This window comes from Brachycentrus maculatus, unplaced genomic scaffold (genome assembly GCF_059751285.1).
Source record: "Brachycentrus maculatus isolate JH-2025_06_01 unplaced genomic scaffold, ASM5975128v1 h1tg000513l, whole genome shotgun sequence".
Classification (NCBI taxonomy): domain Eukaryota; kingdom Metazoa; phylum Arthropoda; class Insecta; order Trichoptera; family Brachycentridae; genus Brachycentrus; species Brachycentrus maculatus.
The window spans coordinates 623,440-639,605 of record NW_028281259.1 but is presented as its reverse complement, the minus strand read 5'-3'; the positions used below and the strand labels follow the sequence as shown (position 1 = coordinate 639,605).

General features: G+C 35.3%; 1 protein-coding gene across 1 annotated transcript in view; it reads right to left on the bottom strand.

Moving 5' to 3' along the window:
- LOC148301841 (uncharacterized) overlaps nucleotides 1-16,166 on the bottom strand; it is a 37,848-nt gene that overhangs the window by 14,374 nt on the left and 7,308 nt on the right. Inside the window, exon 2 of the mRNA XM_088272624.1 lies at nucleotides 15,817-16,137. Coding sequence (XP_088128750.1) covers nucleotides 15,817-16,137 — 321 coding nt within the window. The remainder of the gene's footprint in view (nucleotides 1-15,816; nucleotides 16,138-16,166) is intronic.

Sequence of the window (16,166 nt, the reverse complement as noted above, 5' to 3'; positions counted from 1 at the left end):
TGTTAATATACCACTAGAGTTAATGTATTTATTTAATAAAATTTAAAAAATATATTTATTTGTGTTATTTATTATTTACACAAAGATTTCAATTTCATACAATTTCTGCGAGTATTAACGATCAAGATCTGCGTTTTTTACGATACAGTGCCCTATGCACCATTGGGGTGCGGGTTTGAAGAATAGATAAAAGATTTTCGACGATAAAGTAAAATTCTTAATTTAAGTTTTACTTGGTATATACCACAATTTCTTAAAATCTATTGTGACACGCGTTTCATATCATCGAGACAAATAATGAAAATCTTAACGGAGACGAAGCAAATTCAAATAAACTGTCTACTTTGCAAGCATATAAACTTTATGTTTAAAGTTACTGTCCGCCTCCGTAGTGTAATGGTCAGCATGCTCGGCTACCGTTCTGGAGGTCCCGGGTTCGATTCCCAGGGGGGTTTAATAAATGATTTTTTCACTCTAATATTTATTCAATATTACACTGGACTGGTACCTGAAGTGGAGGGCTGATCACCTTTCCTTCGTGTGTAAACGATCGAGATAACACTGCGTTTATATGAAGCAGTGCCCTATGCACCATTGGGGTGCGGTAAGGGTTTTATAATTTTAAAGTTACTACAATTTCATGTAATTCATGGGTGAAAATTCTAGGCAAAAACACTCGCGAGTACTTGAAAACTTTCATCGACCTCCTTATTATATCCAGTTTTTTTTAAGTGAAACGAATTGAATTAAAAGCAAATATATTATGAACGCAACTTTCCCAATTTCTGGGGAATATTTCCCGAGACTGGCAACACCGATTACGAAAAAAAGAATCTCGTTCAAACCGCGAATTCCGTAATAGAAAACACAGCATCGTATGCGCAACGCATTTTAATCCTTAGCAACATTAAAGGTCGCACGCACGCAAGTATGAGTTAATTAGCATACTCGAAGACCTATTTTGGAATGTCAACACTAATACAGTAAGGTATAGGCGTACAATTCGCATATTTTTAAGTGAAACTTCTTTATGGGCGGTGTTTTAAATGGATTTAAATGACAATTAAACTTCAAATTTGTTAAAATGTTTGTGAAAGAAATAGAAACAAAGTTATTATTCTTATTCAGACGTCCACAGAGGTAATATTCAACAAATATATATATATAAATATATATAACTCATAACGGTAACAGTCAAACAATTAAACGCTAAAACAATCTTTACATATGAATCCAAGAGTCACTCTCACATAACACCAGAAAACACCTCCCAGCAAAGCACACTGATCACAATTAGCACACTTTATGGTAACGTGCATAGAACCACAAGATAACACATCTTTATATATAAATTTTTAAACTATAAATTATCCAAATATTTAAATAAAATAGTTAAACAAGAATTTTTACGAACATAGTACTAGAAATAAGGATAAAATAAGACTGCCATTGTTGAAAAAGACCGAGTCGCAAAATTGTTTGATGTATAAGGGTTTGAAAATGTATGATGAGATGCCTGAATGTATGAAGAATGAAAAGAGTCTGAAAAGATTTAAAAATAAATGTTTTTTACTGTAAGAAGATGTAAATATATACATATCGCTCACTCCTTTCAAAAACGTCATAAATCAAAAAACTTGATTTTTCAGGAGAACGTTTTTAAAGTTTAAAAATATGTATAATACAATGTATTAAAAATAAATACCAAGCCACTTGTTGAACTTTTTACTGTGCAACAGATCTTTTTATGTAAAACCTGAATGTTTTTTCTCCATTTGAAAAATATTCAGTATATTTAAAAAAATAATTAAACAATACCTTTTCTTCAAAATGCAAAAACATCACTTTCTGCCCTGTAGCGGGTAAATATTAAGTTAAAAATATGCCGCTTTTGCTGGGATATAGTACATTTTCTGGGCATTCCGAAAACATGCACAACTGAAAATTGACGATTTTTGATTTGTGACGTTCTTGAAAGGAGTGAGCGATATATGATGTAAATTAAGTGTGAATAATAGTTTAAATTATTGTAATATAAGCAAACGTAAGAAATTACAAAAAAATCATTTTTTTATATTATTTTTTGACATCTCAATATGAATAAATAATATTATGTAAGTCTGGGCATTTTACGGGGCTGACGACCGTCATAGGCTGGTTTAAATGATCATTTCACACACATGTAACATTCACCAATTCTACCCATGATTGACAACCACACTACTCAAATTCTTGGAACCTCTATACATATGGTTCAATTTTCGAAACATGGTGCTTGAATTTCACTAGAGACATCTATAGTGAGATAAAAGAAGCTTTTTATTGAGCAGAATTTCTTTCATTTGTATGTGATGTCCGAATCCTGGATTATAATCAGCAAGTATTATTATTATAAGAAGCTAAACTGGCAGTACACAGTGGAGTTCTGGTTCCAACCCTTATGTATGGAAGCGAAGCATGGAGTTGGCAAAAGAAGGATGAAAGCAGACTGAATGCAGTCGAAATGCGATCCCTCAGACGAATGTGTGGCAAAACGATGTTTGATAGATGTTCGAATGATGAAATAAGGAAAGAATGTAAGGCTGAGATAAGCATTATCGATAAAATTAAGAAAGGTGTGTTGAGATGGTTTGGACATGTGGAGCGTATGAGTGAAGAAAGAACGGTTAAACAAATTTATGAGGCGTATGTAGTAATGTAAGAAAAAGAAGCAGAGGACGACCGAGGAAAACTTGGCACAATCAGGTATGTCAAATACTTGAAAGCGGCCGGGTCAGGAGTCGTAATAATCGTCGGGTATGTATGAGGAGATGCATGAACGTGGAAGAGGCGAAGAGTGTTTGCAAAGACAGAGTGGTGTGGCGTTCGATTCTCTCTGCCTACCCCTGCGGGGAAGCGGCGTAATGGTTAGTTAGTTAGTTAGTTAGTATTCCAAGAATTTCAATATACATATGTACTCATTTGTATTGTTCAAATTCGAAAAATAACGCTTGGATCACTAGAATTTTACTAGAGACATCTATGGCGGGATGAAAAAAGCTTTTTATTGAGCAGGAACACTTTTATGCAATGTCAAAAAATAAAAATAATAGAAAATAAAACCCTTATTTGCACCCCAATGGTGCATAGGGCACTGCGTCATATAAACGCAGTGTTATCTTGATCGTTTACGCATGAAGGAAAGGTGATCAGCCCTCCGCTTCAGGTACCAGTCCAGGGTGATATTTAATAATTTAACAGTGAAAAAAATCACTTATTATATTTATTTTACCCCCCTTGGGAATCGAACCAGGAACCTACAGACCTAAAAAATACTGTAAAAAAACAACTCATATAATTGGAGATAATCCAGATTTGTGAACAAGTATTTGGACACACTCAAAATATTGTAAAATAACTTTGATTACTATGCAAAAAAATGCACAGCCTGCTTCGATTATCCATAAAGTCATTAAGTATAAAAGGTAGTGTAGTAATAATAATAATAATAAAACCCTTATCCGCACCCCAATGGTGCATAGAGCACTGCGTAATAATTTTTTTTATTTATTTTACCACCCTTTGGAATCGAACTCGGAACCTACAGACCTAAAAAATACTCATAAGTCATTAAGTATAAAAGGTAGTGTAATAATAATAATAATAAAACCCTTATCCGCACCCCAATGGTGCATAGGGCACTGCGTCATAAAAAATAATTTAAAAAATATTTATTTTACCCCCCTTGGGAATCGAACCAGGAACCTACAGACCTAAAAAATACTGTAAAAAAAAAACAACTCATATAATTGGAGATAATCCAGATTTGTGAACAAGTATTTGGACACACTCAAAATGTTGTAAAAGAACTTTGATTACTATGCTAAAAAATGCACAACCTGCTTCGACTATCCATAAAGTCATTAAATAAATAAATTAAGTATAAAAGGTAGTCGGCTATTCAAACTTAAAACACAGTAAGGGACATTTTTTTGTAGTACGTTTTTTTGCATTTTTGGACTAAGTAGAATCTAGTTAGTCCAAAAATGCAAAAAAATGTACTACTTAAAAAATGTCCCTTACTGTGTTTTGAATGACTGTCTTACCTCGCGTTCTTGGTTCGGTTCCATCTTGAAGGAGCTTCTTAGTAACACTTAACTGATTACCAAACGATGCATTAAATGAACCATACGACAGGCCGAGATCGAATCGCGGACTCCAATATCCGAAACACTAAACAACTGAGCCGCGATGGACAGATATATTATTATTTATTTATTGATATTGTGTTTAATTTGTAGAACTCCATTTTAATTTATGTATTAATTTTAAAATCAAACACAGATTTTTTGAGTCTACTAAGTTGTATTTTATAAAAAATAAAAAAAACACATTAAAATTCATATTATGACAATTGTTTCGCCTAGTTGTGGCATTTTCAAACGAATTTGTAAGATTAAATGGACTGACGGTTCTTGTTTATATAAGATGATGAAGAAGAATATGGATCTCTGGGTATTTACAGGGATTATGACCTGACATAGGCTTGTTAAGTGATCACTTTACTCACGTGCAACATTCTACCCATGATTGACAACCACACTACACAGATTTTTAAAACTATTGATCAATCTCGTGACACAGTACATATGAGTTCACGACAGCCATCTGTGTTGGATTGAGGAAAGCTTTTATTTTAGCAGAGACCCTTTTATTTATTTATATGCAAGATCCGAATCCAGATTATTTTCACATACTGGAAAACGTCTGAAAACGTGTTTTTTTTTTAAACATAGCTTATTATTTAACCAGTAATTTTTATCGACAACCAAAGACCGAGAAAAACTCGGCACGATCAGGTATGCCAAATACGTAAAAGTGGTCAGGTTAGGAGTCGTAGTAATCGGCGGGTATGTATGAGGAGATGCATGAACGTGGAAGAGGCGAATAATGTTTGCAAAGACAGAGTGGTGTGTAGATATATATATATATATATATATATATATATATATATATATATATATATATATATATATATATATATATATATATATATATATATATATATATATATATATATGTATGTTCGCGAAGTGTATGAAGGATTCTTCAAGAATTATTTTTACATACTAGGACTTGTTTAAACATTTATTAAATTTGAGCAGTTATTTTATTCACTTTATTTTTAATATGTCCTAATTTTTACGCACTCCCACACGATACCACACTCGGCAAATGTTATGGTGAAATGTGAAAGCTGACACCGGATATGACTTACATCGCTTAATTTAAATATAATATATATATATATATATATATATATATATATATATATATATATATATATATATATATATATATATATATATATGTGTATATATATATATATAAATATATATATATATATATATATATATATATATATATATATATATATATATATATACATATTATTTTTTGACATCTCATCAAAGATGAAGAAGAATATGGAAGCCTGGGCATTTACGGGGCTGACGACCGTCATCGGCTGGTTTAAGTGATCACTTTACACACGTGTAACATTCACCAATTCTACCCATTATTGACAACCACACTACTCAAATTCTTGGAAGTTTTATATATATATATATATGAACCAATTAAGAAACCTTGTTCTTGAATCAATAGAACTTCACTAGAGACATCTATTGGTGAGATGTAAAGAAGCTTTTTACTAAGCAGAAACTCTTATATTAGTATGTGAGGTCCAAATCCTGGATTATAATCACACACATGAGAAACGCCAGAAAATACCATTTTCATTTTTATTATTAAGCTTATAATTTGACCAGATAATTTATTTACAACATTTTGAGTGTGTCCAAATACTTGTTCACAAAATCTGGATTATCTCCAATTACAGGAGTTATTTTCATATTATTTTTTGACATCTCATCAAAGATGAAGAAGAATATGGAAGCCTGGGCATTTACGGTCATAAAATAAATATGGAAGCCCAGGCTTCCATATTCTTCTTCATCTTTGATGAGATGTCAAAAAATAATATGAAAATAACTCCTGTAATTGGAGATAATCCAGATTTTGTGAACAAGTATTTGGACACACTCAAAATGTTGTATATACATATTTATATATATATATATATATATATATATATATATATATATATATATATATATATATATATATATATATATATATATTTATATATATATATATATGTTTATATATATATAATAATAATAATATAATAAAACCCTTATCCGCAACCGAATGGTGCATAGGGCACTGTGTCATATTAACGCAATGTTATCTTGATCGTTTACACATGAAGGAAAGGTGATCAGCCCTGCGCTTCAGTTACCAGTCCATGGTAATATTGAATAAATATTACTTATTAATATTATTTATTTTACCCCCCTTGGGAATCGAACCCGGGACCTCCAGCACGGTAGCCTAGCGCGCTAACCACTACACTATGGAGGCGTACAAATCGAAAAGTAAGGAGTTACAGAAAAAAAATTAAAAATATTTTTTTCATTATTATCTGAAAAATCCAATGTATATGAATGTATTTTATAAAATTGGGCGTAAACTGACGTCCGGATCCCAGCGCTGTCAGACGCTGACTGAATTCTATTATTGCCTTAAGCGAAAAATGTTGCATTTAAATATTTACGTATTTTAAAGCAAATATTGACTTAAGATACAGTTTCCTTTAAGTGTCGCTTACAACTATTGACAAAGTAGTTGTCAGCAGTCAACAAACAATGTTGTCCTTTCTTTGTTTTGCGATAAAAACGAAAAGTAAACATTGAATCTGTTCAAATATACAGTATGGCGCAAAGTCGTGAAGTTCCTTTTAAAACACGCAATATGTAGGTAAATAGACGTGAATCATGGAGTCGGCAAAATAAGGATGAGAGTAGACTGAATGCAGCCGGAATGCCATCTCTCAGTGCGGCAAGACCATGTATGGTAGATGTTCCAATGGTGATATAAGGAAAGGGTGCAAGGCTGAGATGAGCACTATCCAGCAAACTAAGGAAGGCGGCTTGGGATGGTTTGGGAAGGATGAGAGTAGACTGGATGCAGTCGGGATGCCATCTCTCGGTGCGGCAAGACCATGTATGGTAGATGTTCCAATGGTGATATAAGGAAAGGGTGCAAGGCTGAGATGAGCACTATCCAGCAAACTAAGGAAGGCGGCTTGGGATGGTTTGGGAAGGATGAGAGTAGACTGGATGCAGTCGGGATGCCATCTCTCGGTGCGGCAAGACCATGTATGGTAGATGTTCCAATGGTGATATAAGGAAAGGGTGCGAGGCTGAGATGAGCACTATCCAGCAAACTAAGGAAGGCGGGTTGGGATGGTTTGGGAAGGATGAGAGTAGACTGGATGCAGTCGGGATGCCATCTCTCAGTGCGGCAAGACCATGTATGGTAGATGTTCCAATGGTGATATAAGGAAAGGGTGCAAGGCTGAGATAAGCACTATCCAGCAAACTAAGGAAGGCGGGTTGGGATGGTTTGGGAAGGATGAGAGTAGACTGGATGCAGTCGGGATGCCATCTCTCAGTGCGGCAAGACCATGTATGGTAGATGTTCCATGGTGATATAAGGAAAGGGTGCAAGGCTGAGATGAGCACTATCCAGCAAACTAAGGAAGGCGGGTTGGGATGGTTCGGGAAGGATGAGAGTAGACTGGATGCAGTCGGGATGCCATCTCTCAGTGCGGCAAGACCATGATCTGTTAAAAATGACTAACTGCATTGATGTTTATTTTTTTGCCAAGCAAAAGTGACTTAAATGGCCCTCCTAAACATTTTACTTTTTGTCAGTTGGTCATTAGGTCAGTAGGTAAGTTTTTTATTTTTTATTTTTTAAATATACCAAATATTTTTCAAATGGAGAAAAAACATTCAGGTTTTACCTAAAAAGATCTGTTGCACAGTAAAAAGGTCAATAAGTGGCTTGATATTTATTTTTAATACATTTTATTATGTTATTAAACTTTTTTATTTTACTATTTTTATATTACTATTAAATTTGTCCGCCTCCGTGTGTAATGGTCAGCACGCTTGGCTACCGTTCTGGAGGTCCCGGGTTCGATTCCCAGGGGGGTCAAAAAAATATAAGTAATTTTTTCACTGTAATATTTATTCAATATTACCCTGGACTGATCACCTTTTCTTCATGTGTAAACGATCAAGATAACACTGCCTTTATATATATATAGTAGTGCCCTATGCACCACTGGGGTGCGGATAAGGGTTTTATATTATATATTTATATATATTAAACTTTAAAAACGATCTCCTGAAAAATCAAGTCGTTTTTTTGTATATATGACGTTGTTGAAAGGAGTGAGCGACGTGAGAAACGCCAGAAAAATATTAAAATGTACGATATTACGAACTGATGACCCGAAACAGGATCAAATAAGTACTTTGATTATCATAGACACTTTATTTATGGTTCAAAACGAATTTTGACAGCACTGTATGAGGTTTTATCGGACGAAACACGAATTTTGCGGAACTAAAGACATAATTAGTTGAGAAAATGGCCGAATGAACACTGCGGACGCCTTATCGTTTAAAGGTACATCGAACAACTGAAGGTAAAAACGCACAGCCGACGTGGATTCAAACCCATAACCCTTTCCAACATGAATCACTTAAATTCTTTGCTGTATCGTAAGCCCAGACTTCTATATTCTATGTTTTTCGCAGAAACTTTATAAAATTAAACAATAATCAATAAAAATAAAACCCTTATCCGCACCCCAATGGTGCATAGGGCACTGTGTCTTATAAACGCAGTGTTATCATGATCGTTTTACACATTTTTTTTACCATGATCGTTTTACACGTTTTACCAGTCCATGGTAATATTGAATAAATATTACAGTGAAAAAATCACTTATATTAATTTTTTTTACCCCCCTTGGGAATCGAACCCGGGACCTCCAGAACGGCAGCCGAGCGTGCTGACCATCACACTACGGAGGCGGCAAATTAAACAAACTTTGTTTTAACCACTTTTTATGATTAGTACACTTTGACCTACCGGTTTCGACAAGAACCTTGTCATCATCAGGGTTTATTCAATTCTAAAACATTGAAAACATGAATATTTTAATATATTTGATGTTTTAGAATTTAACAAACCCTGATGATGACAAGGTTCTTGTCGAAACCGGTAGGTCAAATTGTACTAATAATAATAAAAAATTGGTTAAAACAAAGTTGTTTAATTTTATAAAGTTTCTATGATCTTCTTCATCTATGTTGAGATATCAAAAAATAATATAAAAAATGACTCCTAACTGGAGATAATCCAGATTTGTTTAGACACACTATCCATTTTTAATTAATGTTTTACTTAAAGTAAATACAACTATTTCTTAAAATCTACTGCGACACGTGTTATGGTGCGGAATGCATCGAAACACGTGTCACAGTAGATTTTAAGAAATAGTGGTATTTACTAAGTAATTTTGTCCGCCTCCGTAGTGTAATGGTCAGCACGCTCGGCTGCCGTTCTGGAGGTCCCGGGTTCGATTCCCAAGGGGGGAAAAATAAATATAAGTGATTTTTTCACTGTCATATTTATTCAATATTACCCTGGACTGGTACCTGAAGCGGAGGGCTGATCACCTTTCCTTCATGTGTAAACGATCAAGATAACACTGCGTTAATATGACACAGTGCCCTATGCACCATTGGGGTGCGGATAAGGGTTTTATTATTATTATTATTATAAAAATGTTATATTTCATTTAATGTTATATGTTTCTCGTTGTTTGTGAACCATACATAAATAAATAAATAAAAAGTATCGGGATGCGGTCCCGTGGTTAGTGTCCCGGACTCTTGGGTCAGAATTTCTCGGTTCGAACCCACTCTACCACAATTTGATACCTATTTCTAATAATGAGCGGCCTAGGCTCACAGAAATAGCAAGAAATTGAAGTATTTTTGTAAATAATAATAATAAAATAATAATAAAACCCTTATCCGCACCCCAATGGTGCATAGGGCACTGCTTCATATAAACGCAATGTTATCTTGATCGTTTTACACGTGAAGGAAAGGTGATCAGCCCTCCGCTTCAGGTACCAGTCCAGGGTAATATTGAATAAATATTACAGTGAAAAAATCACTTATATTTATTTTTACCCCCCTTGGGAATCGAACCCGGGACCTCCAGAACGGTAGCCGAGCGTGCTGACCATTACACTACGGAGGCGGACAAATAATAATAACACAAATATTTATAATTTATATTTGAAGCACTGACTTTGTGATTTTCCATTTTATAATTAAAAAGTAACTTTGTTTTGAAATCATTATTAGTTATAGTGATTTTAAAACAAAGTTACATATTAATTACATAAATATTTGTCTTTTAATTATTATTTTTTTACAACATTTTGAGTGTGTCCAAATACTTGTTCACAAAATCTGGATTATCTCCAATTACAGGAGTTATTTTCATATTATTTTTTGAAGTGAAGTTCTAGTGATTCATGAACAAGGTTTCTAAATTGGTTCATATATATAGAACTTCCAAGAATTTGAGTAGTGTGGTTGTCAATAATGGGTAGAATTGGTGAATGTTACACGTGTGTAAAGTGATCACTCAAACCAGCCTACGACGGTCGTCAGCCCCGTAAATGCCCAGACTTCCATATTCTTCTTCATCTTTGATGAGATGTCAAAAAAATTTTTTTTTTTAAATACATATGCGAAAAGGTTAAAAATCAGGTTTTGTGTAAGGCGTTCGTTCGAACTGCGATCTCTCTACACCGGGTGGTTCAGAAATTACTTAGATATATGACTAATCGGTAATTGCTACCTATCGCATACACGCTCTGGACACAACTCATGACTTTTTCTATGGAGAATACAAGTTTTGCATGCAAATAAATGTATTTATTTAAAACAAAAAAACACAAAGCTGAATAGAACCAAAAAAATGTCAAAATTTACTGCGTTGTAAATAATCTGTGATCAACATATCGCTCACTCCATTCAAGAACGTCATAAATAAAAAAAACTTGATTTTTCAGGAGAACGTTTTTAAAGTTTAAGAATTATTTTTTGACATCTCATCAAAGATGAAGAAGAATATGGAAGTCTGGGCATTTACGGGGCTTACGACCGTCATAGGCTGGTTTAAGTGATCACTTTACACACGTGTAACATTCACCAATTCTACCCATTATTGACAACCACACTACTCAAATTCTTGGAAGTTCTATAGTGAACAAGTATTTGGACACACTCAAAATGTTGTAAAGTTTAAGAATATAATAAAATGTATTAAAAATAAATATCAAGCCACTTATTGAACTTTTTACTGTGCAACACATCATTTTAAGTAAAACCTGAAGGTTTTTTTCTCCATTTGAAAAATATTTAGTATATAAAAAAATAAACAATTCCTTTTCTTCAAAATGCAAAAACAACACTTTCTGCCCTGTAGCGGGTAAATATTAAATTAAAAATATGCCGCTTTTGCTGGGATATAGTACATTTTCTTGGCTTTCCGAAAACTTGCACAATTGAAAATTGACGATTTTTGATTTATGACGTTCTTGAAAGAAGTGAGCGATATGTTTTTTACTGATTTATTTCCGTTAGTCAACAGTATATTTAAAGCTTTTCAAATGTTATACTATTTTTCGGCATCACATATTGAATGTGCGTAGTGGAAATTTTCAATATTATTTTTGGCAAATGAAGGAAATTTAAATAAATTAGATATTATTCAAAATAAAGCGATGAGAACAGTACTTAAGAAAAATAGATTTTTATATGAACATATAATAAGGATAAAATAAGACTGCCATTGTTGAAAAAAAACCGAGTCGCAAAATTGTTCAATGTATAAGGGTTTGAAAATGTATGATGAGATGCCTGAATGTATGAAGAACGAAAACAGTCTAAAAGAATTTAAAAATATATGTTTTGTTTACTGTAAGATGTAAGATGTAAATATTTATAATGTAAATTACGTGTAAATAATAGTTTGTAATAAATGTAATATAAGCTTACTAAAGAATAAAAAATAAAAACTATGGAGTATGTTCGACTAGTGTGGACATACTGCTCGCCTAGTGTCGACATTTTGTTTGTAATGTGCTTTAGGCGATGGGAAAAACCGTATAAGGTTGCTACATATATATACCGCAAATATTACTAATATGTATTTAATAATACATTGTTCCTATGTATTTTTGCACGAAAACTAGTTTAAAGGCGTATTTACATCGAGTCAGTTACTAACGTCAGTACTGGCGCAGAAATGGCTCAAGGCGAGTTTACATCGAGCCGGTAACTAGCGCGATAGCGTTGTACTAATGTGAAATCAATGTATACAATAGCAGTACCGATGAAGTATGTTGGGGTTCAATGGATTTTTCACATGATATTATGGGATTATTATGGGCTAATAAATTAATATGAAAAATCACAAGACTATCGGTGACATTCTTATTGAAATCTGTAGAGAACTAAGGGAGATATTAAGGTTTAAACTTAAAATATTTGAATAAAACGAAAAACGGACACCGCTATACGTAATCAATAATTTACGTCATCGGGCGTTATGGGGCGTATCCCTTTATGTATCTGCTTTATAGAGCCGTAATAGCAGTAGTGTGGATTCGTTTCTGTGACGTCATTCGTTGCCAACCGAGGAAAACGACGTTTTTACGAAGGCGAATTTTGCAAAAGAAAATGATGAATGAAAATGTCGATTATATCGGCTGCTATAAACACAAAACGAGCGTAATACAATCATTTATATGTTGAGTATGTTAAATTAGATATTCCTCCTATCTGAAAATGATCCATTGGTCAGAAAATGGTGGGTGCAACGAGGTATCAAACAGGGCTGGGGAGTCTGGATGCTTACTGAATAAAGTAGCCAAATGGATAGGCCATGATATAAGACAGCCAGGCTTGCTTCTTACGATTGTGGAGGGCATGTGTGAAGGCACAAACTACAGAGGACGACCCCGCTAGACCTACATGGACCAAATGATCTCCGCCATGCGCTGTAGCGGGTACGCCGAGTTTAAGAGACAAGGGAGACTGACCTCGGAAGAAGAAAACCAACCATCACAAAGATTGTAACCCACGAAGAACGTATCATGCATGATAAAACTAGTGAAGGACAATGGTACCATAAACCAAGCTAGGACACAAAATGCCAAACCCTCTTCTAGTGGAACGGAAGGTCTATTAATGAGATAAGGAACTGTCACAAGAGATGGTATCATACATCATAAAACTAGTGAAGGACATTGGTATCATAAACCAAGCTAGGACACAAAATGCCAAACCCTCTTCTAGTGGAACGGAAGGTCTATTAATGAGATAAGGAACTGTCACAAGAGATGGTATCATACATCATAAAACTAGTGAAGGACATTGGTATCATAAACCAAGCTAGGACACAAAATGCCGAACCCTCTTCTAGTGGAACGGAAGGCCTGTTGAGGACAGTCAGTAGTCCGGCTTCTCCTGAGGAATGCAACGTGGTTTCCTCCCAGCAATGAGCAAATGCTGACAAGTTCCTGATTGGCCTACATTAGATTATCCCTCCTGTTCCCAACACAGATTCAAATAAAAACATTTAATTAGCTAACTAACTAACTAACCATCACGCCGCTTCTCCGCAGGGGTAGGCGGAGAGAATAGAACGCCACACCACTCTGTCTTTGCAAACATTCTTCGCCTCTTCCACGTTCATGCATCTCCTCATACATACCCGCCGATTGTTACGACTCCTAACCTGACCACTTTCAAGTATTTGGCATACCTGATCGTGCCATGTTTTTCTCGGTCTTCCTCTGCTCTGACTAAAAAACATTTTTTTAAGTTAGAAGAAACAAAAATCCACTCAATGCTCAATAAACCTTGTACATTATGAGCAAGGTAAATAATAAACGCAACTCTGATCATAACATTTTTTTAAAACCCCACGAAGAAGTACCGAGTAAGAACTGACTTACTGTCTCAATGTAAGCCCGACCTAACACTTTAAATGTCAAGAAATGACATTTCCCCTTTAGACTGTCGATCGATATAGTGTACTATTTTTAAAGTACTTCAAATACTCGGGTGTGGTCAGGTCAGGAGTCGTAATAATCGGCGGGTATGTATGAGGAGATGCATGGATGGTACCTAAAGCGCAGGACTGATCCCTTTGCCTTAGTGCAAGTGACGATCAAAGTAACGCTGCGTCAGTACGTTGCAGTGCCCTATGCACCATTGGGTGCAGTTAAAGGTTTGGAAGAGGAAGATACATTATCAGTCATGGCGACATTACAAAACCCTGTTTTACGCCTTTAGAGACGTTAAATTAATATTTAAATGAGATATTCAGGTATCCCACTGCCGTATTATAAATGATCAAATTAAAAATGCATCGATTTTGTGCAGCACCCTACGCACCATTGGGTGCGGATAGGAGTTGGAATAGAAAGATACATAAACAGTCATAGTGACATTACACAACCCTGTTTTACGCTTTTATAGACGTTGAAGCAAGATGCAAATGAGCCACTTATTTGATAAAACAATGAAGGACATTGGTACCATAAACCAAGCTAGGACACAAAATGCCCAGCCCTCTTCTAGTGGAACGGAAGGTCTGCTTCTTCGATTGTCCCACACTAGATTATCCCTCCTGTTCCAACACAGATTTTAAAAAAAAAAATTTTTTTTTAAGTTAGAAGAAACAAAAATCCACTTAATGATGTAGAAAACTATTATTTTTTGACATCTCAACATAGATAAAGAAGAATATGGAAGTCTGGGCATTTACGGGGCTTACGACCGTCAAGGCTGGTTAAAATTATAAATTTACACACGTATACATTCTATCCGTGATTGCCAACCGCACTACTCAAATTCTTGGAACCTCTATACATATGGTTCAATTTTCGAAACATGGTGCTTGAATTTCACTAGAGACATCTACAGTGAGATAAAAGAAGCTTTTTATTGAGCAGAATTTCTTTCATTTGTATGTGAGGTCCGAATCCTGGATTATAATCAGCAAGTATTATTATTATAAGAAGCTAAACTGGCAGTACACAATGGAGTTCTGGTTCCAACCCTTATGTATGGAAGCGAAGCATGGAGTTGGCAAAAGAAGGATGAAAGCAGACTGAATGCAGTCGAAATGCGATCCTTCAGACGAATGTGCGGCAAAACGATGTTTGATAGATGTTCGAATGATGAAATAAGGAAAGAATGTAAGGCTGAGATAAGCATTATCGATAAAATTAAGAAAGGTGTGTTGAGATGGTTTGGACATGTGGAGCGTATGAGTGAAGAAAGAACGGTTAAACAAATTTATGGGGCGAATGTAGTTGGAAAAAGAAGCAGAGGACGACCGAGGAAAACTTGGCACAATCAGGTATGTCAAATACTTGAAAGCGGCCGGGTCAGGAGTCGTAATAATCGTCGGGTGTGTATGAGGAGATGCATGAATGTAGAAGAGGCAAAGAATGTTTGCAAAGACAGAGTGGTGTGGCGTTCGATTCTCTCTGCCTACCCCTGCGGGGAAGCGGCGTGATGGTTAGTTAGTTAGTTTTTTTAGTATTCCAAGAATTTTAGTAGTGTGGTTGTCAATCATGGGTAAAATGGTGAATGTCACACTTGTGTAAATTGATCACTTAACCAAGCCTAAGACGGTCGTAAGCCCTGTAAAGACCCAGGCATTCACATAATTCTTCATCCATGTAGAGATGACAGTATAAAAATGACTCCTAACTGAAAAAAAACAGAGTTGTCACAAAAAAAATTGACTTACATGTTCTCTGTCCACTTCGGTTGGAGATCTTCGCTTCTTCCGGTAGGATCCATTCTCCGACCACAGCCACGACTCCCTCTTCACATTCACCTTGCTCTTACTATCGTACGTCGGAGGACGTTTAAATACGGCCATAGGCAGAGCATCGTCGCCATTTTCAGAGTCCGGGTCACCAGTCTGGGAGGGCCTGGTGCGCTCCTGCGATTGGCTGTACAGGAAGGACGAGTTGGAAGACGGAAGTTCCGGTTTGGGATTTGAAATGGTTCTGATGTTGGGCGCCAGGGGCGTCTCGACGTAGGGGACGTCGTAGATCTTCGAGGCCTGCAAAAAATGATGGAAAATGTCACTAC